Here is a 22,879-nt window from a genome sequence, read left to right as displayed (position 1 = left end):
TCTGAGAAAGAGAGATGAGAACAAAACAAACGCCCAAGCCAGAAAACGAACGATGGAGGATAAAAGAAAACTGTTGAGAAAAACACGTGAGCACAAAGACATGATTGTTTTAGTTGCTTTTTTGGATTGTTGTTATATTCTTATTTTCAATTCGTATTTTTGCCATAATAATAATTATGTAATTTTAAATTGTTTATTTTCAGGCAACATTTCTCATTTTTATTGAATTTAAGAATTAGGCCTATATTTTATTTTACTTTAATTAACAGAAATGTTTTAATAGTTTAATAATTTAATAATGATGGTCTTAAAATATCATGTATTTTTTGTAACTGTTTCACAAGGTGGCACAATGAACTGTTTAAAACTATACAATTTACAGAAAAAAAAACTATAAAGAATTTACTGAACTAAAATGTTTAATTTCATTTCCTAGAAAGTTTTGCTAACATTCCCATCTAGTTATGTGAAGGGTATTTCTTAACGTTCCTAGACGTTCCGCTGTAAGAATCAACATTTTAAGAATGACATAGCAATCGCATATAACGTTGAAAATGCTCTTTCGACATTACTGCAAGAACTTTTTTTTATTTAGATCATTTATAGACGCGGTTAGCTGGTGGCACTGCAAATGTGCAGATATCTTTATGAATAGTTTTTTCATTCTGATATTCTCATGTTTCTTCTAGTCGTGGTTCTGCTGGGCTGGATAGTTTCAGGGAAGAGTTCTGTGGGAAACATGATCTTCAACGATAACATATTTAAGATTGGAAATCCGAACCCATGACCTTGGCGTTGCTATAGTGCCACGTTTAAAGAGGACATCTTTCAATTTTTCACATGTTTGCTTTGTATCTGTCCTTCCTCTTTCCGTTTCAGATGATGAAAATCTTACTGAGCTGATAAAGCTGATAAAGAGAGAGGTCGGCAGATGGGAAGTGATTGAAATGGATGAGTTTTTAAACATCTCACAGAATTCTGAAACATTGTGTGGTGAGTTATTCAGCTGACGTCTTACAACTCAATTTTCTATTTTCCATTTTCAGTACAGCATATTGTAGTTTATCTCTGGTCACTCATGTGTACTTTTTGAACTTTGTGTTCCATCTTCAGATGATAAGGTGTTAGGGTGGCAGCTCTGGATATGATATGATACAAGCTCATGATTTCACTAAACAGCCACAGAATACATGAACGGAAGATTCACATCAGTTCATTCACATTTATCAATAACTGAGTCATGCGCGAAAGCATACAACTCACATTTGTTTTATAATGTATTGCACATTAAAGATGTATCAAATACTAACAATATGCCCTTACAGAATTACAACGCTTGTAAATAATTCTGATAAATGTGTTTGTTATTTTCTTATTAAAATAATAAGTTAATTTATTACACAGACTTTAATTTTTGTAGAGTTTATTCATTTGTTTAAGCATTAAATACTGTTAAAATACTGTAATTGGATTTGCTCTTGATTGTATAGGATTTTATAATTGCTTGTATTAATTAAGCTGAAAACAATTGAATGTGCAGTGGCAACTTACTCTGTACAGTATTTACTATACAGTGAACACATAGTCATGTCTTTATTGACTTCTGTTTTAATAATTCAGGTTCAGTTATGTTCTGCTTTCTGTTATTTCTCAATACATGTCTGCGTTTACCCATCAGACTAAAATGATATGTGTATTGAATTAAAATGAAGAAAACAATAAATTCACAATTTGATTTCACCTTTTTATTGATTGATTTTCACCTTGATTTTTTTCACATAGTATACTGTATATCCTCATCTTGATAGGTTTTCAAGTTCAGGTTCAGAAGCAGGCCTCAAACTTTTGTTTTGAAATGCGGCTGTGACTCCACAGGGGCTTTTATTTTGAAGTGCTTGATTAGTGTCGGTGTGACAGCCGATCTGACAGACTGCAGTGTGTTTATCATGACAGAAGGGGATTTAACGCCTCTGTAGTCTGGTGAGATGTGATTTCTGTTTAACAGCGTTTAGAATGTGATCATCTGATGGTTTCTTGTATAAACGTGTGAAAGTTTTAAACACGACATTTATGCTTAGATAAGTGTCTGATGTGTGTGTGTGTGTGTTGCTACAGCTAGCAGCTCGTGTCACCTTTACAAATATCTGACCGAAAAAAATAAACGTTATAAACTCACACAGAGCAAATCTGTCTTCAAACTCCACGGATTACACTATAAAATCGCTTTGCTTTGTGTGTGATTTATTTGAAAATACATTTTCTACACACATTCTTATAGTGTACAGTTTTGTGATATTATACACGCATTTCACGTGTGTAGTAATACATTTATCTGACAGTGTTCAGTGTTGTTGTTAAAACATCGTCAGGTGATTTATTAGCGGATACAAAGTTTTTGCTCGTGTAATATGAAGTTACTTTCACTTTTTGTTACTGTCAGAGACTCTTTATCATGGTATTGAATAATTACTGTACTCTACACCAAAGTACTTTAAAGAATACCACGACACTGGCACCTGAAGTTATTTATTTATTTGTTGTTGTTTCATTCATATTTTAAATTCACTTTTTATATGTTTAGTTTTTATGTTAATTTTGTCGATTATTTTTTAGCAATTGTGTTATGTGCCGTTCCCATTTTATTTTTATTCATTATGTAATTTTACAAATTGCTATATATGTTTCATTTTTTCATTTCAGTTATAGTTTATTTGTATTTTTTTCTAGTTAACATTTTTGGTTTCATTTCAGCTTTTAGCCAAGGCAACCATTCTAATTTTCTAGTTTAGGTTAGTTTAACCTTTGACCTTTATTGATGTCATTACAGAAATGCTTTAATCGTTTTGGTTTTAGTTAACTGTAATAACCCTGTAAGGCAAAGAAATGGCACTATGAGATAACATTGGTAATTCCCCACAGGTTTGGCAGCTCTGATGTGACACTCTTGAGTGTGAAAGTAAGTAAATGTTAACATTTGATGCTAAAACGGTTTAAGTTTATGAAAGAATATATATAAACGATATCATATTATATTTGTGAAACGGAAAAGAAATGGAGCAGACGGATCGTTCTCCGTTAAAGCGCTTTGTGCTGGCCAAAAAGGAGATTGGCGAAGTTTTCGATCACCTTTTGGTTTACGTACAGGAGGGCTCAGAGTTTGTGAAAGGTATGAAATCACTGAATGAAATACAAAGAAACATGTTTATTGGCTTTGGTCTCATGCATGTGTCTGCATGGACAGAGACGAGTTCTAACGAATCGCTGAAGAGCATTGCGAACAGGAGCCAGCTGGATGAAATCGAGGCGTACACAAGCAAACTGTCCACTATCAGAGAGGTGTTAGCCCGCAGACACATGAAGGTGGCCTTCTTCGGCAGGTGAGTTTGGAGCGTTTCATCAGCCGTTGTCGAGTGGCGTTAAGTGTCAGGATCAACGTCCTCGTGTCAATCTTTCAATAGAACAAGCAATGGTAAGAGCACCGTTGTCAATGCCATGCTGCACGACCGCGTGCTGCCCAGCGGCATCGGACACACCACCAATTGCTTTCTGAGTGTGGCGGGGACGGATGAAGACAAGGCTTATCTGAAGACGGACAGCTCTGAGGAGGAGAAGAGCATCAAGGTATAGATGACGTTACACACAGGACTAAATCCTCTCGAAATCTTTACGCAAGCATCTACACACTATATGATGTCCTAATGCTAGCATCTAAAGCCGTCTTTTCTCTGCAGACAGTAAATCAGCTGGCTCACGCGCTGCACATGGATGAGAGTTTGGACGCTGGCTGTCTGGTGAAAGTGTTCTGGCCCAAGACGAAGTGCGCTCTGCTCAGAGATGACCTGGTTCTGATGGACAGGTAGAAACCCTCGAGCTATGACATGTGCTGCTTAATACGCATTCTTGTTATAAGAGAAGATGCTTGGAATTTGTGTTCTGTAGTGTTTCTGTAAACGGTCAGCGACAGCCAGTGAATTGAATTGGTCTGCTTTTCCCCTCAGTCCTGGAACTGACGTCACCACACAGCTGGACAGCTGGATCGATAAGTTCTGTCTGGACGCTGATGTGTTCGTGCTGGTGGCCAATTCTGAATCCACTCTGATGAACACGGTGAGCTGTTGTCTGTACACGGCCAGCATGCGTGTGTTTGTGTCTTCATCACGCCACCTCTAACCACCTCGACCTCTTCGACCTCTCTGTTCTTCTTAAAGGAGAAGCATTTCTTTCACAAGGTGAACGAGCGCCTGTCCAAGCCCAACATCTTCATCCTGAACAATCGCTGGGACGCGTCCGCTGCGGAACCCGAGTACATGGAGGACGTGAGTGTGTCTGCCGCTCCTCACGGCTCACACGTGTTGAAATGACGTGTGGTTCATCTCACGCTGTTCATGGTGTCTCAGGTGCGGAAGCAGCACACGGACCGGTGCATGAACTTTCTGGTGGAGGAACTGAAGGTTGTGGACCGTCATCAGGCGCCCAATCGCATTTTCTTCGTGTCGGCGAAGGAAGTGCTGAACTCACGCATGCAGCGGGCGCAGGGAATGCCAGAGACGGGTAAGAGCCGCTCGCTGCCAGCACGCCAAATCTACTGCGCGTGTGCAGGTGTTTTTAGTTCAAGTGGTGTTTGTGTTCGCAGGCGGAGCTCTTGCCGAGGGATTTGAAGAGCGCTTGAAGGAGTTCCAGAACTTTGAAAGAAGGTTTGAGGCAAGTCAGAGACGCAGATGAGACCGAGAGATGCTGTTGGCTTTTCAGAATGTCTTCCTGTAGTTGACATGTCTAATCCTGTTTGAGCTCTGTCACGTGTTGTGAAGTCTGTCAGTATGGTACAGTGTACAGGAAGAGATGTGGATGACTGACTGTGTTTACAGTAAGCGGTGGGTGAAACGCGTTACAGTTCTTCAGCGGGCTCTTAAAAAGCGTTTTCAAAGGTATTTGTCCAAAGAGGTCATATGCTCAAGTTTGCCTTCAATGAATTCAATCATTGCGTACTGCGTAGGCAAATAGTGGGCGGTCCATTTACACCCGCTTGCTAAACGACATGGTTGACTAATGGGAGTTTTCATGCAAGTGGTTGGAGGATAAAGAGTTGGAACCGTGCCGTCTCTGGGAATAAGCGTGAGGCGAACTGCTCTGTGTGTCGGAAGGGGATTAGCGTAGCCTCGTTTCTCTTTCTAATAATTCACTCAATGAATTCTCTTGTTCTTCGTTCCCACCCTTCTGAATGATGTTGCCTTATTATAGGAGTTATCACAAACTAAGGCCCGCTGTCACAGACAAGGCTTAGCTAAAGCCAGGACTATGCCTTAGTTGGATTAGGATATTTGAGTCACTTTTATAAAAATGCTTTAGACAGAAACATGACCTATGTGCAGACAAAACAATGGCACTGACATATTTTAGGATATGTTAGCGCAAGTTATTTTCAGTTGAGACTGCTCAAACTGGGGCTAGCCTTAAGCCTTGTCTGTGAAACTAAGACTGTTTAGTTGCGCTGTCTTACAATCAGTATATAGTAAATGTAAGTTAAAGTGTCGTCGCCAATGTAACCGGTTAAGACTTGAAGTGGCGGTGAGGTCTTCAAATGTATGAAAAGAGTGTTAAAAGAGGTCTTAATAAGTAGTACATTGAGCTCTATGCATGTACCCTGAGGAGCGAGGTGACGGGTGTTCTTGAGACGTCTTGTGTCTTGACATGATGGAGTTTGGTTTATGCACAGCTGTGTTTGTTTCTCCTAAAGTTGATTCAGCGGCCGCTCTGAAGGCTTTTCTTCTTCAATCTGTGTCTTCATTGCTGAAGTCTAGATTTGCTGAGGCGAGGACACGTTACATCTTTAGTTCAGTTTCTTCAGTATGGATGACTCAGTTTCTTTGTGTTGATTTGCAATTGTGTTATATTTTCGTTTTTTTCACCGGTTGTTTTAAATTCCTCCCCATTTGTGTCGATGTCATTGTGTTTTTATTCTCATGTTACTGTGAGCTGGTTTTGAGGAGGTTCAGAAATGCTGCAGTTTTTACTTTTTATTTCAGTCTTTTTACTTTCCAGCTGCAGCACGTCTGAATCTTGAACTCTCAGGTCTGCGTCACACACGTCTGTGGAGCGCAGGAGCCGCATGTGAACGAGTACGGTGTTCAGAACGCAAGCGTGGTCATGCGCTGCAGACGGTGGATGTGTGAAACGGAACTGCGGGCAGTCGTCACAGTAGCGTGTGTGTGTGTGTGTGTGTGTGTGTGGCCTCGCAGGAGTGTATCTCGCATTCAGCAGTGAAAACAAAGTTTGAACAGCACACGAAAACAGCCACGGATATCACAAACGCTGTCAAAGACATCATGGATGAAATCAACATCGCCTCCGCTGACAAGAGGTGCGTACGTGTCTCTTTTTACTCTGATGCAGGACTGTTCATCACGTCACGAGCGGATCATTCCGGTGTGTCAAATGTCAGCACACATAGAACGAAGTGGAATGTGGACGTTTTTTGGTGTCCAGATGCTTTTCCCTGTCGTCACGTGTGTTGTCTCTGATCTCAGGGTCGTGTCTCTGGAGGAGAGAGAGTATCTGATCGACCGACTGGATTTCGTCCGCAGTCAACTCAACCTGCTCATCCAGGACATCAAGAAGCAAATCAAACTCATCACAGAGGAGGTGGAGAACAAGGTAAAGCGGACAAAAGTCACTCTCTTAGACACAAAACAAACACATACATAAAGTACGCCGTGACCATTCATCTGAAAGTTCAGACGTGTCATCTTCAAACAGCCGTGTACAGTAACGTCTTCCGCGTGTGTCTCAGGTGTCGAGGGCGATGGAGGAGGAGATCTGCCGTCTCTCTGCTCTCATAGATGAGTATCGTTCAGATTTCCACCCGTCACCTCACGTGCTCAAGTTGTACAAATCTGTGAGTCGAGAAGTCAAAAGTCTAGTGACGTTGTTGTGACATCAGACTGAGACCTGACTGACCCTTTCTCTTCGTGAAGGATCTTCTCGCTCACATCGAGCAGGGCATGGGCAAGAATCTGGCCTTCCGCTGTTCGGATGCAGTCAACGCGTCTGTTCAGTCCTCTCAGAAAGACATGATCGGTATGCACACAACATTTCAACACGCGCTGACTACAGCGTGTGACCCTGCTATTAATAGAGAGCAAAAAGTCTGATCATGGGTGAGCGGCCGATTGGACAGTTCAAAATCTTCTTTCCCGTCTTTGTTTCAGAGTGTCTGAAGCCTCTGCTGCCCTCTGGTGTTCAGACTCACATCCACACGCTCGTCCCCAGCAGAAAGTTCGAGCTCAGCTATGATCTGAATTGCGCCACGCTCTGCTCAGACTTCCAGGAGAACATCGAGTTTCAGTTCTCCTTGGGCTGGACCACCCTGGTCCATCGTTTCCTCGGGCCTGTGAACGCCAAACGTGCCTTGATGCTGGTGGATCAGAAGTTACAGGTGCATGCAGTAGATTTCCACGCGGTGTCGACCGCACTCCTGTGAGCTGCTTTATATACAGTAAATAATGACTGTTTTGTTCTTCAGCTGACTGGAGCGAGCTCTCCTTCAGCCCCAGCGGTGGTCCAGTCTCAGACATGCAGAGCACCGGGACCTCAGGGACAGAATCAAGCGGTGGTGACGCAGGAAGAGCTCATGATGTCCATGGTGACCAACCTGGCGTCTGTCACCTCTCGCATGTCCATGAGCGTCATCATCGTCGGAGGAGTGGTGAGAAGACTGAATTCATACTGTTCTTAGAATTCCTGCGACACGCCGTCTGATGCGCTATGTCATCAAAAATGGCCCAATGTTTATCTGTAAACAGGTGTGGCGGACGGTGGGCTGGCGTGTGATCGCTCTCTCCACGAGTCTCTATGGAATGCTGTACCTGTATGAAAGACTCACCTGGACCACCAAAGCTAAAGAGCGAGCTTTGAAGAGACAGTTTGTGGATTATGCCACCGACAAGCTGAAAATGATCATCAGCTTCACCAGCTCAAACTGCAGTCATCAGGTTCAGCAGTAAGTCCACTGACCGTTCGCTTGATGTGTTGTTGTTTGAGCGTGGATGTGTGCCTCAAATCATGTGACGTGTTCAAAATCAAAACGGTCACGCTGGATGAGGATGCTAAAACTCTGCAGTTGTCAACGTGTTTGTGTGTGTGTCTGATACAGAGAGATTGCCAGCACATTCGCCCGACTCTGTCAGCAGGTTGACATCACTCAGAAAGACCTGGAGAACGATATTCAGCGCCTCACCAGCAAGATCCAACAGCTGGAAAGTGTACAGAACCGCTCCAAAGTTCTCAGGTCAGTCTGATCTCACGGGTATTTGTAAGGGGTTTTTGAGGCGGCTTACAGTCACTGGCGAGAAAGCAGATCGCATTTAAACATACAAATGAGATCGAACAAATCTATACGAATCAGAATGGTAAATTAGTTTTACAATAGATTGTATCTGTAGTTGTTGCACGTCCCTATAAGTGACCGTGTTTTTGTAATATGTGACGTCTTTATTTGACAGACATAAAGCCACAGGTCTGGAGGAACAGCTGGAGGATTTCAGGTCACAGTATCTGCTGCCTCCGCTCTGATTTGTCGACCAGAGGATGATGTCACTCTTATCAAACACCTGACGTTCAGAGAAATCTCTTCTCAACAGATGTCTTGAGGAATGTGGCAAAAAACAACCACCTGTTGTTACTTGTAGTGAAATGTAAAGCTTGCGTCCTTGAACTGAAGATGTTGGTTTAGGCTTAAACATCTTTTCTGTATGAAGGTGCAGTGGGACTTTTCACAAACATGTGTGACGTGTGAAACTGCCATATTGAAGCTTTTTTCTGCTGGACAAATCAGAGATTTGTTGTTCAGCTTCAGAATAATGTTGATGAAATACTTCCATTATATAAAACTACGTTCATTTAACAGCATTTTGCACAGATATGGTCTCTTCAGAAAGAGATGAAGTTCATGTTACGGATTTTGTAGATTTGCCTTTTGATCACAAAGCCTATTTCTGTATTTTTACGATTCAGTAAATCTAACCTCTGTTGTAGCACGTAACAGTGATATGCTGTAAAAACCTTTCCCTGGAATGAACAATAAAAACTTCATTAGTAAACATTTAAACTACAGTTTGTGTTGTTATTTGTGCTGTTGTGACAGTTTCAACACCGTTGATGCGAGTTAAATTCAGCTGGCTCGTTATCGTGTTACCCGTGTATTTCTGTGTTTCATTTGCATGTTGAAACTCTTCTACTCTATCTGGTAACTAAACTATAGATGCATTTTTATGACATGACTGCATTTTTACCACAGAGGTTTCGCCAAATATTGCGATAATATATGGTAATCATATTTTTTGGGGAAAAACAAAGATTTGTAAATGATTTAATCATTAGGATGTTTAATGGTAAAATAGGGACCAGGGACAAAACAAATGCTATAGTTTTGGTGAGTTTTAAAACTTACAGAAATGGCAATGATCATGATCAGTGGTGTAAAGTATTGGAGTAAATGTAATTGTTACTGTACTTAAGTATCTTTTTGGCTACTTTGTAGTTGTACTGAGTATTAAAGATATTAGCAACTTTTACTCTCTACTTAACTACATTTTTGAACAAGTATATGTACTCTTTACTCCACTACAATTTGTAATAATGACTAATGCAGTTACACATTACATTTTGCATGGCACCTATCTTTTTTGCAGCAGTTTATTTTTGCTACAGAAGAATTCATATTGCCATTTACAGGGCATTGCAGGTACTATAATCTTGTGGATTTTGCCCTAACTTACTAACACTTGTCAACATGGCTTCTTGATGTGAATACGAGTGCAGTATCAGGTAGATGTCAATCGCTGGCGGTTTATATGTGAAATGAGGACATGACTGCAGCTGGCCATGAGGCCAAACCAGCATGTCCAGTGCGAAAAGGCTTTGACTTTTTGATTTTACTTAACATTATTTTATTTATCTGTTATATTGAAGAGGCCTTTTTGAATGAGTTTGGTTTACTTATGAGCACTTGAGCTTAAATGAGACTTGGGTGTTTATAATAGACGTACAGTAGGTTATGGTGTCGGCCATGATTTGTTGCAATTTTGAGGTGTTCAGTCTTATTATGATTTAAGAAAATAAATGCGATTGCTCTCCTCACGAATCATTCAATTCAATTCAATTCAATTTTATTTATATAGCGCTTTTCACAATGTGCATTGTTCCAAAGCAGCTTTACAGGAGCAAATAAGAAAAACACAGAAAGGTAAAACACAGCACAGTGCATGGTGTTTATAGACCAAGCAAGATCATTATAATAAATAATATCTAATAAATAAATAAATAAATAAATAAAATAAAATCAGAATCATCTGTTTCTAGTTTTTCACTGACGTGTCTCTTAAGTGTTGAGAACTAGTGCTGCTTTGAGCCTACATTCAGTATGAGTGAAATACTCAAGTACTGTTAAAATCAGATACTCGAAGACTTTTACTCAAGTCGTTTTGGAATTGGTGACTTGTAACTTGCAATGGAGTAATTTTCGCTGCAAGGTATCTGTACTTTTATTTAAGTATGGTTTTCAGGTACTATTTACACCTCTGGCAATGATTAAAGGGGTCATATGGCGAGAATAAATGTTTTTCTGTGTCTTTGGTGTGTTATAAGTTGCTCATGCATGTATTAGACGTGTAAAACTGCAGAAATGAAAGTGTGGGAACTCAAGATGTATTCTATGTAAAAGCGAATGCTCACCCAGACCTGTCTGAAACACCTCGTGTAACCACACCCCCACAAATCTACGTCAGTTGGTGGTCTGATTTGACTAAGACCGCCCAAATGTAGACAAAAGTAAGGTGGGCGTACCTGTCAGTACAACTGAAGAGGAACCTGATGTTCCAGATATGGTCAGAGGCGTCACATTCCCTCACACGCTTGCAGTATTCCACCAATCACTACACACTGGTGAACTGGCCAATCACAGCACACCTCGCTTTTCAGAGCGATCAGAGCCATTGAGAGAGAGTTCTGCCAACGGAAGTCCAAAACGCTGAAGCGTCACGTGATTCATATTCAGATAGTTCCAGGAAGTTATGTTTTCTCTTTAAATGCTTTATTTCTTTCATGTTTTATTCATTAAATAGCTTTCGTCTTTAAATGGCTTAGAAGTTTACCTCAGTTGGTCTGTTTAGTCACAGCTCCATGCGTTACTAGTAACTTCCGGGAATTGCAGCCTCCATTGCTGTGAAAAAACTGTTCCATTGGAGACTCTCTCTCTCTCTCTCTCTCTCTCTCTCTCTCTCTCTCTCTCTCTCTCTCAATGGCTCTGACAGCGTTTCAGAGAGGAGACACAAACATGCACGGTATGTGGAAAATACAGCGTTTTTTAACCTTAAATCGTGCAGATGTAACGGAGGCCAGCCAGTGAAGAGCTGTGCAGTGTGTAAACCTCACTCCCCGACCAACAGAGACGCTCTAGCGACAGACGCTAGAAACTGCGGTCTTTAGCCTCCTCGTTAGAGCGCCCGTCTCCCATCCGGACCGTCGCTGGTTCGAGGCCCGCGCAGAGCGGGGCGAGTGGAGCCGGTTACACAGACACATTGCATTACATCTAAAACAAACCATAATATTCGTTTAAGCCGTGTCATATCACCCCTTTAACTCAATTTTTATAAGTGGCCCAAAAATGGTTAATAAAAACATTAATCATTTCCCCAAAGGTGTATCATAGCCAGGTAAATCTATCTGGGGGAATTTTAATCTTATTGGTCGTAAAAACGGTAAAGTTAGCTCAAAGATTCGGACCTAATAGGCCTATAATTATCAGCCTCAAGGCTGTCAAGAGAAAAACAAGGCTGTGTTCGAAATAGCCCCCTATATCCTAATATAGTGCACTATTTGAGGGGATATCTATTTTTAGTGGTGTCCGAATTCATAGTGGACATTATTGAGTGCACTCATTCAATCCCATGATGCATCATAATAACGAGCGTTCAACCGATGTCAGCTGTGTCCCAATTCGGGGGATACAACCTTCTTAGGTCGCGGACTTAAAAACGAGGACTTGTTTTTCAAAGCACGCAGCCTCAAAAGTCCAAGAACCGAACTGAAACGAGACGGTCTCGCCTCGCGGAGGATTTCCTAATTGCGTCACCTGCTGCTCATGTTGCGTGGCGACAGCAGCAGGACACAGCAGTGACGTTTCTGACTTTTTTAAACAAATACGGAGCCAGAAAAATGATATTTTATTTTAGAGAATATGACACGTTTATGTAGATTAAAACATCCCAACAGTATATTAAATGAACCAATCTTACAAAATTAAAACACAATAATGCACCAATGATGTTAATGAACAACATCATATATATAATATTAAAACACTGAAATGGACCGTTTTTGTGAATTACATACTTTTATTTAACTAAAGTTTTGAATGATTATTTAAAAATGTCAAGCCGTTACAGGCGCGCAATGAATCTCGGGATACCCGAGGCTGTGACGGATACATTCGTTCTATCCTTAAAAACCCACGGAAATAAGGTCGCATTTTGGGGCTGCATTTGAAGCAACCTTTGAATCGGGACAGCCTACCAGCCTTCAGTCGCGCTGCTGTGACGCAATCGGTCTTAAAATGCAGCCTCCAAAGCACACAGCCCCCGAATTGGGACACAGCCGTCCACTCACGGCTAGCTGCTAGCCATCTATCGTGATGCTCGCGCTGAATGAATTCCCGCGTCTCGGCAGTAGATGGCGCCCGCAGCGTTTCCAGTGCGCCGAGTGTCCGAATTTTTCAAGATTCAAGATTCAAAGAAGCTTTATTGGCATGATAAAACAAATTTTACATTGCCAACGCACAGGAAAATTAAATATAAACATTCGGCACAAATACAGATTAAGATAAAAAATAAAAGTATAAAGTATCTATACATACATATCCTAAGCCAGGACTATGCCTTAGTTAATTTAAGCTATTTAAGTCGCTTTTATTAAAATGCCTTATAAGAAACCATAACTGGTGTGCATCTTGAGACAAAACAATAGCACTGACATATTTTAAGATATGTCCGGGCAAGTTATTTTCAGTTAAGATAATTATTAGTTGTATCAATCTTTACATAATGGTTGGTTTCTTCCTCAGCAATATTTCATTATAAACTTCTTCATGAGGTGTAACTTGTGCACTGGATGTGTAGACCAGACTCACCAGAGACACATTTTGTTCACAACGACTTTTCAGTGAATCAGCTTGTTAACACTCCAAAGGGAAAAGTATAGTCCTGCGTCTGAGCTACGCCGTAGCCCTTTACATGCAGCGCGTTTAGCTATATAGATTTATCAGTATGTGTCGAACCTCGCTTTTGTCTGACGTCATACATATACATAAGAAATAACCACGACTGCACAAGGTTTAAAGGACACATCAGTCTTTACATTTGGCTGAGTCTTTATTTCATTGGTTATACATCAGCATACTGTGTGAAAACATTATAACCATGTTACTTTACAAATACCAAAAAGTCCAGAAACAAAATGTTGTTGAATTGATTACTTCAAAGCAGGGCACTGTGAAAATACACAAGGCACCACACTGTTGGTTTTAAGAAATCATGCATAAATGAGCTCAAATATATACTAATCAATACCTGTGTTGGGAATAAATGTTTGAGTGGTTTGACCTGTTCCATAGAAATACAAAACTTTGAATAACTTTTAATTGATATTGTTTAAGTTCTAAAAGATTTCAGATTTGCATGTTGACCAGAGGAAATGTTTATTTCAACTGAATGAGAACCAACCACTCAAAACTTAGCTAAAAAAACAACAAGAATCACTGGTTGGCAACCTCGACAGTATCAGAGAAATCTTCCAACAAATAATACCAGCAGTCGAAATTCAGACACTGTTGCTAAAGACCTCTCTTTTTATCACAATTTATAACCATTTCAAAACTCTTGAGACGTTTAACTCACAATGATTTCATAACATTGTGCCTTACAGTGTAAAAACTTCTCTTATGAAAAAATGCGCTGATACTTTTAAGGGCAAAAGAAATGCACATATTAAAACCTATAAAAAAACAACAAATTTATGAAAAAAATCCTCAAACGCAATTCACAGTTAAACAAGGGGTTAAAGAGCTTAAAAAAATGGCAGGAGTATTTATAAAACAGGCATTTCAGAATGTCGAGCTGGTTAGTGACAAACATTAGTGGAGGCAGAAATGTCAAAGCATCCTCAATCTGTAGTGCACGAGACAAACACAGACATGTGTTCATGACTTCACATTACACACAGGACAGATATCAGTCATCTTGAGCAGGTAGTGTTCTTCATTTAAACCAACCTGCACACATTTATGTGCTGAAACTAGGCCTTATAAAAATACAAGGGTCAAACACAGGTTTTGTGTGAGTTTTTTGGGAATCATTTGTATGCCAAGGCTTATTTCTAACTAAGAAAACAAGAAATTATATTGTGCTTAATGGTCCTGAAAATAGGCGGTATTTTCTCGTAATCTTTTTTGCATTGTGAGTTTTTTATTCAATTGTCAAGCATAAACCAGCATCAGTCATAGTAACACTTTATCCATTCTCTTTATGCAAAATCTAATTTCTTTATTTTATATACGGCACTGAATATATTCCAGCCTGATAACATTGAAACACTTTCAGAAGAGGCGTGTTTGTGGCCATTTCTACACACAAAAAAAGAACAATACAAAGAGTGTTATCAATTCATTTAAAACGCGCGTGTTTCCAGCACAAAAATGTCTGTAATAGAAATAGTTTGTTCTCTGTTGTTTAAGGCGAAAATTGAGGTGCAGAATGTTTGTGTTTGCGTTCATCATTCAAGAGCACAACTTGTAAAGATGAAATGATCATAATGTTTTAAATATCTCAAGGCGATGGAAAAAAATCTGTTCTTTCCAAACACCTTTGAGCACCAATGCAGTGTAAATTATGAGCATAAAAATCAAGTTTTACACCTGGGTTCTGTAACACATGGAGAACCAATTTCAATTTTTGTAATACAGACTTCTGATGCCCCCTCATGTAAGGCCGTTTTCTATTTACATTAAACAAATAGAAATAAACAAAATATTAAAGATCACAAAAAGTCATGGGCCAATGATCAGCTATAAAAATATATACATGAACACTATGTGTATATACTATCTGGTACATACGTATAATACTGTACATATATACCATATCTATATTCATATACACGTATATTTACATATTACACAATATGATGATTGGCTTTTGCACGGGATTGCACTACCTACTGAAAATCATGTGTAATATCTGGAATAAACTGCTGTGGTAAAACAGGAAAACAGAACCTGAAGATTTTAAGAGCGCTTTCAGTTCAGTTCCAGATTCGAAGGAAACTGTCCCATGAACCCGTGGCCACAGCCATCCCATCATCATTCACTCCTAAACAGCTCACCCTGTTATCATGACCGGTCAGAACGCCTGCAAAGAGAGAGAGAGAGAGAGAGAGAGGAAGTGATCATGTTAAGAAAATACAAATATACATCTATAGTATATTTGTCTTTAATATTGCCAATTGATGTGTAAATGCAAGAACTAACAAAGGAAGAATCTCAAAACACATATTTCTGAAAACGTCCTACTAGAACTGGACAGTTTGTGCGTTTGATTAAACTAAACAAGATAACAAAAAGCAAGTTTATCGTTTAAGGCCAGATAATGTCATCAAGCTACTACATTAACACATATTCATTTAGCAGATGCTTTTTTCAAAGTGACTTAAAAATCAAAGAGCATTTACAATGTTTTCTAAATGTTCTGTTGTAAGCAAAAATTAAAGCTTTAGTTTAAAGGGGTGATATGACACGGCCAAAATGAATATTATGGTCATGTGTATACAGGATTTAAGGTTGAAAAACGCTGTATTTTCCACACACCGCAGATGTTTAACAAAGCTGATCGCTCTGAAAAGCGAGGTGTGCTGTGATTGGCCAGTTCACCAGTGCGTAGTGATTGGTGGAATACTGCAAGCGTGTGAGGGAAATGTGACGCCTCTGACCATATTTGGAACATCAGGTTCCTCTTCAATTGTACTGACAGGTACGCCCACCTTACTTGAGTCTACATTTGGGCGGTCTTAGTCAAATCAGACCACCAACTGACGTAGATTTGTGGGGGTGTGGTTACACGAGGTGTTTCAGGCAGGTCTGGGTGAGCATTCGCTTTTACATAGAATACATCTTGAGTTCCCACACTTTCATTTCTGCAGTTTTACACGTCTAATACATGCATGAGCGACTTATAACACACCAAAGACACGACATATGACCCCTTTAAAGCTAAACTGTAATGTTTATCACCATATCAACTTATTATAAAATGGCAGGTTACTTTATGTACTTATCTTTACACGAGTCAAATCATACTCAACAGCTCAACTTGCAAATCATTATTTTAAGCTTACCATTATAAATCAGGGTGAGAAATTGTTTACAAAGAATAACTGTAGAACAGATAATATAATTAAAATAATAATGAAAAGGCATTGAAAAAGAGAGAAAGATGTCTCTCACCTGCACGCTCGCCTTTTAAAGTGTCCCAGACGTTGCAGTTGAAATCGTCGTATCCGGCCAATAGGAGACGTCCGCTCTTGGAGAAGGCCACGGAGGTGATTCCACAGATGATGTTGTCATGCGAGTACAGCATCAACTCCTGATCCGCACGCAGATCAAAAAGCCTACAAGTGGCGTCGTCTGAGCCCGTGGTGAAGGCATTTCCATTTGGAAAGAACTGCAAGAGCACACAACAAAACTCGTCTACACAACTGTACATTTTGTGTAAATGTTAAAACTGTCGTGGGAGCACAATGTATCGACACGATAAAAAAACACCAACGTGGATATCACAATTGTTTGACGATAACTGACTAATAACTTTGAAGTTCCATTATGTTATGTTAGTTTTTAAATATATTACAATACAGTTCAGACTGAAAACATTACAACAACGCATACCGTACGTCACATTATTTAGTGATCTATTCCTTAACTACTGTGTAGCCCAAACTGAAACCGATAGCAAACGTGAGGATATGTAACTATTAGCAACAGTCAAGAATAGAAATACTGACGCAGACGGCATTGATGTCAGAGACGTGGCCAGTAAATGACTGCCTGCACATGCCATCTCTGATGTCCCATAATTTGGCCAAAGCGTCGCAGGCTCCCGACACGAACGCCTTTGAGTCTGGACTGACGGTCAAGCTCATGACGTCCCCCGTGTGTCCTGTAAAACTGGTGGTCTGCTGGCCCGTCTCGATGTCCCACAATGCACTGCAGCAGAAGAGGCACAGGAGTAAACCGAGAATTTTCAAAGAGATTTAAATGGGACACTTTTTTTTAAGTAATGCAGGGCAAGATGTTTATGTTTTAGTATTGGACTGTCAAAAGTAGCCTACAAGTTATTATAAATGTGAATATTTAGGATGGGTCACCATGGCTAAACAGTTAAGGACGATTCATTTGACATCTTTGAACAGAACACGTTTCATGTAAACACGCTGCATCTCCTTAAGGACCGTGTGAACCTAAACCCAACGATAAATAAACGTAACAATAAATACATTTCTCACCATGTGGTGTCACCAGAGCTGGTGAGGATCTGACCGTCATCAAGAAAACGACAGCAGGACAAGTAACCTACACAGAGAAGTGTTCAGAAACAGTACAAATCAACAGCATTTCAAACAAGCACAGAAAGTATCGACACAGAGGAAGTTTAAAGTCCGTTTATGATGATAAAAGTGTCCTGTACCCGTGTGTCCAGCCAATTCTCTGTTGACCTTAACGTTTCCCTCGCGGGTTTTAAGACTGTAGGTGGAGCAGATGTTGTCCAGGCCGCCGCAAGCCACGTAGTTCCCCGACGGAGCGTAGGCACAGGTCATGACCCAGGAGGAGCGCAGGGGGATGGCATGCATCTGTGTCAACACAACATCACTGCCTGTCTTACTGAGGATAACGCTGAAGACAAACTTAACAACGTCTCATTACCTTGTTGGTTGTATAACTGTCCCATATGATCAGTTTTCCATCCTGAGACGCACTCACAAGTAACCTGAAAAAATATTCAACAGTCTTGTGTGGTGAGACTTGATTATATTCTGGAACATTTTGACAGCAAGAGACGGAACGGAGCATTGTTTATTTAACAGTTAGGGGAGGCAAAATCACATATACACCACGAAACAAGTGCATTTAAAAACAATCTTTGATACTAGAGATGCACTGATGTATCCGCCGTCAAGTGCCGATATTTATTATCTGCTTTTTGACTATCGCGTAAAAACAGCCAATATATAAATGTGATAGTTTATTGTATTACTGCATGATGGTTGTAGAAAAACCTATAGAAAATATAGTTTGTCATATATATTATTAGATAAAATAACAAACAACTCAGTGATGGAACCATCCTAACTTTTGTCATTCAGACTAGAGCTTGGTGATTTGAGAGATCTCATTCGTGCGTCAAACGGATGCTGAGACTGTATGCATACTGACCTTTATATTGTGCACAAACAATTGCAATAACTCATTAAAGCGGGACCCAGATGGGATTTGGGTAACACGGTGGGAAAGCTGCATGAGGCATACTTTGATGCACATTATTTCATGAAATATTAATCAGACGGCACAGTTTATCTGTGTATTTGGTTGTTTAGTCGGACGTCACGCACCACTAGAGGTGGGCGGAATGGCCAAAAATCTATTTCATGGAATGAGTCATTTTATTACACGGTAACGATATATTTCAGGATAACAATCTCCCATTATAATTCTATATCTCATACCTCATTTTTCTTATTTATTTATTACAGTTCATTTAAATGCTCACCATAGTTAAAATGTAGGCAAGTTATGAAAATGTACTGAAGATATAAGTTTCCGGGTCCAAACGCTCAATAAGATGCTATAGGCAAACAACAAAAAATGCTAATATACGCTCATGGCGAGCTGTAAAACTATCGGAAATCCGCCATCTAACCTTTATCTTCCTAATGAAATCCCACATGGCCAGTCAGCGATTCATTTTTCGTAATTTATTCAAATACTGATGACGGAGATTCCCTAAGCCTGGAGACTGTAGTGTATACTGCGAGTTAATAAATGGTTCGCTTAAATACAGTGCTCATGAACAGCTGTTTGAGCTGTAGCCCCGCTTGAAATGAATGGATGCTTGGACCCGGAAACGGCATTCCTCACGTCACCACTTAACAACCCAATAGAACAGATGGTGATGGTTAGGGAGCGCCTCAGAACACACACCTGGAGTCAGTGCCCCAGTGCATGGCGTAGATTTTGGCAAGGTGACCTCGGAGTGTGCGTCTTGTTCTCATCTGTATCCGTCCCACCGAGTCCAAACCTGCTGTCATCTTCCATTCCGGCCCAAGATCCAAGATAACACAGCGTTATTAAAGATGGTTCACATGAAACTAAAAAGCATACTGAAAAATAGATCTATTTTTTGCCATGACTCAAGAAACACCACAGTAGGCTAATGTGTGTGTGTGTGTGTGTGTGTTACTGTCACTGTGATTTGCTGTTTTTAATATGTTTAGAACATATAAATGATCTGTTGTACCTGTGACAGTGTGGAGTCACTGCAGGCTTTTCTGGCATCCTGAAAAGAGCCACATGAACACAAAATCAGTTTTATGCTAATCAAAACAAGTGTGTGCAACGATAAAAAATGTTTTCTCATAAGGCTGTCATACAAACAGTGGGTCTCGTTCACCAAAATTTGAGTAGATTCTTCCTATTTCCTAACACATGCGTACGAACATGACTTTGTTCTTATGTTAGTGAATTCGGAGTATTCTAAACGAGCACACCCAGTCCATCTCCATTAGGGCTTTCCGCCTAACCTTTCCTTTACCACCTGCCCTCACTTAAGTCAAAGATACTCCAGGCAACCCCATGTGATGCTGTTTACAGACACACTCTTGCAAGTAATTGAAAGTGACCTATTAGTCAGATATGGTGACCCATACCCCAAATGTGACCTCTGCTTTTAACCCATCCAGAGAGTAGTGACCACACGTACACCCGGAGCAGTGGGCAGCTATCACTGCAGCGCCCGGGGAGCAAGTAGGGGTCAGGTGCCTTGCTCAAGGGCACCTCAGTCGTTACCCGCCGGCCCTGAGGATCCAACCGGCAACATTCTGGTCAAGAGTCCCACTCTCTAACCATTAGGCCACGACTGCCCCTACAAACTAATCAGACAATATGTTTATGGACTGTCCCTTCCTTGCGCGGGAAGCAGTTTTTTTCCCAGAAGCCCTTGAACATACAGTAATTTATGATTAACAATTAATTATTGTGTTTATATTTCATATCCCACACCATATGCACTCCTGTAACCAGCAAATCAATAAAATACTGAAGCGTCTGAAGAATGACAGACAAAAGTCTTTCTTGACTCACTTTTAGGTTACTCGGAACTAAGAGCAATGTAAAACACATCCACGCCCGTCTGAACTAAAACTGCTCATCTTTTTTTACCGGGGATCCAAACTACCGTCACCTCTCTAGCGTTACTTCTAGTGGCGCATGGAAAAAAGCACTAAATCAACATTAGGTATCCATTTCTGTGCGCTACAATACCACAAACTGTGCGGTGATGACCTCAACACCGCAGTCGGCGTCTCATTACTGCGGTGATGCGGTTATCGTCACAGCCCCACTTACATTGCATGATACTATACATGTTGATGTTGAGTATGTGCAATCCCTGGGATCCAACCCATGACCTTGGCGTTGCTAGCACCACGCTCGAACCACTGAGCTACAGGAAAGCTGTATATATATATAATTTAAAATATATAATTATTATCATAAGATGAAACATGCATTTTGTCTGCGAGAGAGAGAGAGAAGGAAAGAAAGAGACTGGTGATTTTAGCGTACGTGTACTTTCATCTGTTCCTATCTTTTCTCTTATATTTCAAATAAATTTTAGTACGAAGGTTTTTGTGAAAGCGTTCGTACGCAGGTTTAACGCACAAATTTGTGCGTACGCATGCTTAGTGAACGAGACCCATTGTTCCAAACACAAACAGCAGTTGCACTTACCCGGATCTGATGCCGCAGCTGTTCGGCCTCTTGTCGTAACTGTTCCAACTCACTCATACTTCCTGTTTGACCTGCACCTGAGACCACAGCCTGCTGCACCTGCAAGACATGCACACGTTTCGCTTAAAACATCACATCATGTCCTACTAGTGTTGTCACGATACTGGAATTTCTAACTTCGATACAATACCTAAAAAAATATCGATTTTCGATACCATTTTCGGGAAAAAACTTCCATAACAATAAGGCCCTAAATTTTTTACATTTTATTTAAAGTTAAATTGAACAAGATTAGACAATGAGGTATATTTTTACATTATTTATTAATTGTTAATCTGATGTTCATTTTACTAATACATTTATTATTTAAAATCAAAGTTGTATTTGTCAGTATTAATGGACCAGTGCTTACATAAATAGTTGTATTTTTTAACTAACATTTAAAAGAGATTAAAAAAAACTTGAACAAATGTATTGCTCATTCTTTGTTCGTTAATGTTAGTTAACAGCCTAGATTTATATGATTACAATTTTTTAATTTGCCTTTTATTCACATTTAATCATTGATCAGTGCACATATAGACAGAAACGCAAACTTTAAACGCATGAACTGTTGCAGAGATTCTGGACATCTGGCCATCTTTCTAACATTAACAACTTTTAACTGGAGCGAATGAGACGAGTGGATGAAATCATTGAACAGCGCACACACATAGAGCACTATGGTAAACACGGAAGTGCAGCTGGTATCGATACATGGGACATGCGTATTGGAACCGTTTCAGATTTTTCAGTATCGATACTTATCGAAATATCGATATTTTTGACAACACTATGTCCTACAGCAATGCGTCACGTCCCATCTAACATCTGACCTATGGATTCACTTCACACATTATTTTCAAAATGAACAAGAGAATCATATTAGAATCATAAAATGCTTTATTTAAATGATGATTTTAAAAAAGTTGGGAGGACATTTAGAGTTTTGTGAAGTTGCTTTTAATGCACCTGTGGCTGTTTTCCAAAGTAACTGACAGTACATGTTTATTAGGTAACAATATTAGTAAACATTATTAAATGCGTTACCTAACAATGAACAGTTAAATTCTTCAGCATTTATTAATCCTTGTTTATGTTAGTTTGTGTCAATACAGTTGTTCATGTTAATTCATGGTGCATTAACTAATGTTAACAGTGACAACGTTTGATTTGAATAATGTATTAGTAAATGCTGAAATGAACAGTTTCATAGTTCATTTTAGCTAATGCATTAACTAATTGTTAACAAATAGGACTTTATTGTATAGTGTTACCGTTTACTATAGTAATGTGATCAATGTCACGATCAAGAACACAACAGTCATGTTCTTCATACATCAATTCACCTCATGAAAATTACATTTCATGCAGTGTGTTATAGGGATGTAACGATTCACCGTGAGCCGGTTGAAAATCGGTTATACTGAGCGACGATTCAAATCGGTTGAGGTGTGAACTGAATCGCAATACATTTTTTGAGCAGCAGGGGCCGCTATTTTCACTGCAAATCTAAACGTGGCCATGCTGATATTTCTTAAATGCAAAAAATCCAAGAAAAGCACAGACAGTATTAGTTTGTTATATTAAAGAGACTTTTTCTATTATTAATTTGTTATAAAATTGCAGTTTAGTTTTGTTATTTGAAATAAAACATTATTTAATTATACAAAGAATATACTCTCTCTCTCCCTCTCTCTCTCCCTCCCTCTCTCCCCCCCTCTCCCCCTCTCTCTC

The 22,879-nt window shown here is 39.8% G+C and overlaps 2 protein-coding genes across 3 annotated transcripts in view; one reads left to right on the top strand and one right to left on the bottom strand.

Annotated features, from left to right (window-relative positions):
• Positions 1–1,893: 1,893 nt before the first annotated feature.
• On the top strand, positions 1,894–9,097 carry mfn1b (mitofusin 1b). Its single transcript, XM_057362213.1, has 19 exons — positions 1,894–1,980; positions 2,920–2,956; positions 3,050–3,166; positions 3,242–3,377; positions 3,459–3,621; positions 3,732–3,856; positions 3,999–4,107; positions 4,209–4,316; positions 4,398–4,551; positions 4,634–4,701; positions 6,237–6,358; positions 6,525–6,651; positions 6,788–6,892; positions 6,972–7,074; positions 7,206–7,432; positions 7,520–7,702; positions 7,800–7,996; positions 8,150–8,284; positions 8,499–9,097. Exons 3-19 carry the CDS (start codon positions 3,052–3,054, stop codon positions 8,566–8,568), a joined length of 2,247 nt encoding a protein of 748 aa, XP_057218196.1. The 5' UTR covers positions 1,894–1,980; positions 2,920–2,956; positions 3,050–3,051; the 3' UTR covers positions 8,569–9,097.
• A 4,266-nt stretch (positions 9,098–13,363) lies between these two features.
• gnb4b (guanine nucleotide binding protein (G protein), beta polypeptide 4b) overlaps positions 13,364–22,879 on the bottom strand; it is a 12,083-nt gene continuing 2,567 nt past the window's right edge. For both annotated transcript variants that reach the window (XM_057362044.1, XM_057362043.1), the window contains exons 2-10: positions 21,104–21,202; positions 19,614–19,652; positions 19,298–19,404; positions 18,023–18,086; positions 17,787–17,949; positions 17,605–17,671; positions 17,104–17,305; positions 16,547–16,763; positions 13,364–15,455 (exon numbers count right to left, since the gene is read on the bottom strand). In XM_057362044.1, the coding sequence (XP_057218027.1) occupies positions 15,349–15,455; positions 16,547–16,763; positions 17,104–17,305; positions 17,605–17,671; positions 17,787–17,949; positions 18,023–18,086; positions 19,298–19,404; positions 19,614–19,652; positions 21,104–21,160 (1,023 nt within the window). In that variant the 5' untranslated portion in view covers positions 21,161–21,202 and the 3' untranslated portion in view covers positions 13,364–15,348. The remainder of the gene's footprint in view (positions 15,456–16,546; positions 16,764–17,103; positions 17,306–17,604; positions 17,672–17,786; positions 17,950–18,022; positions 18,087–19,297; positions 19,405–19,613; positions 19,653–21,103; positions 21,203–22,879) is intronic.

Source organism: Triplophysa rosa, linkage group LG20, assembly GCF_024868665.1.
Source record: "Triplophysa rosa linkage group LG20, Trosa_1v2, whole genome shotgun sequence".
Classification (NCBI taxonomy): Eukaryota; Metazoa; Chordata; class Actinopteri; order Cypriniformes; family Nemacheilidae; genus Triplophysa; species Triplophysa rosa.
This window is presented reverse-complemented; position numbering and strand designations above follow the sequence as displayed.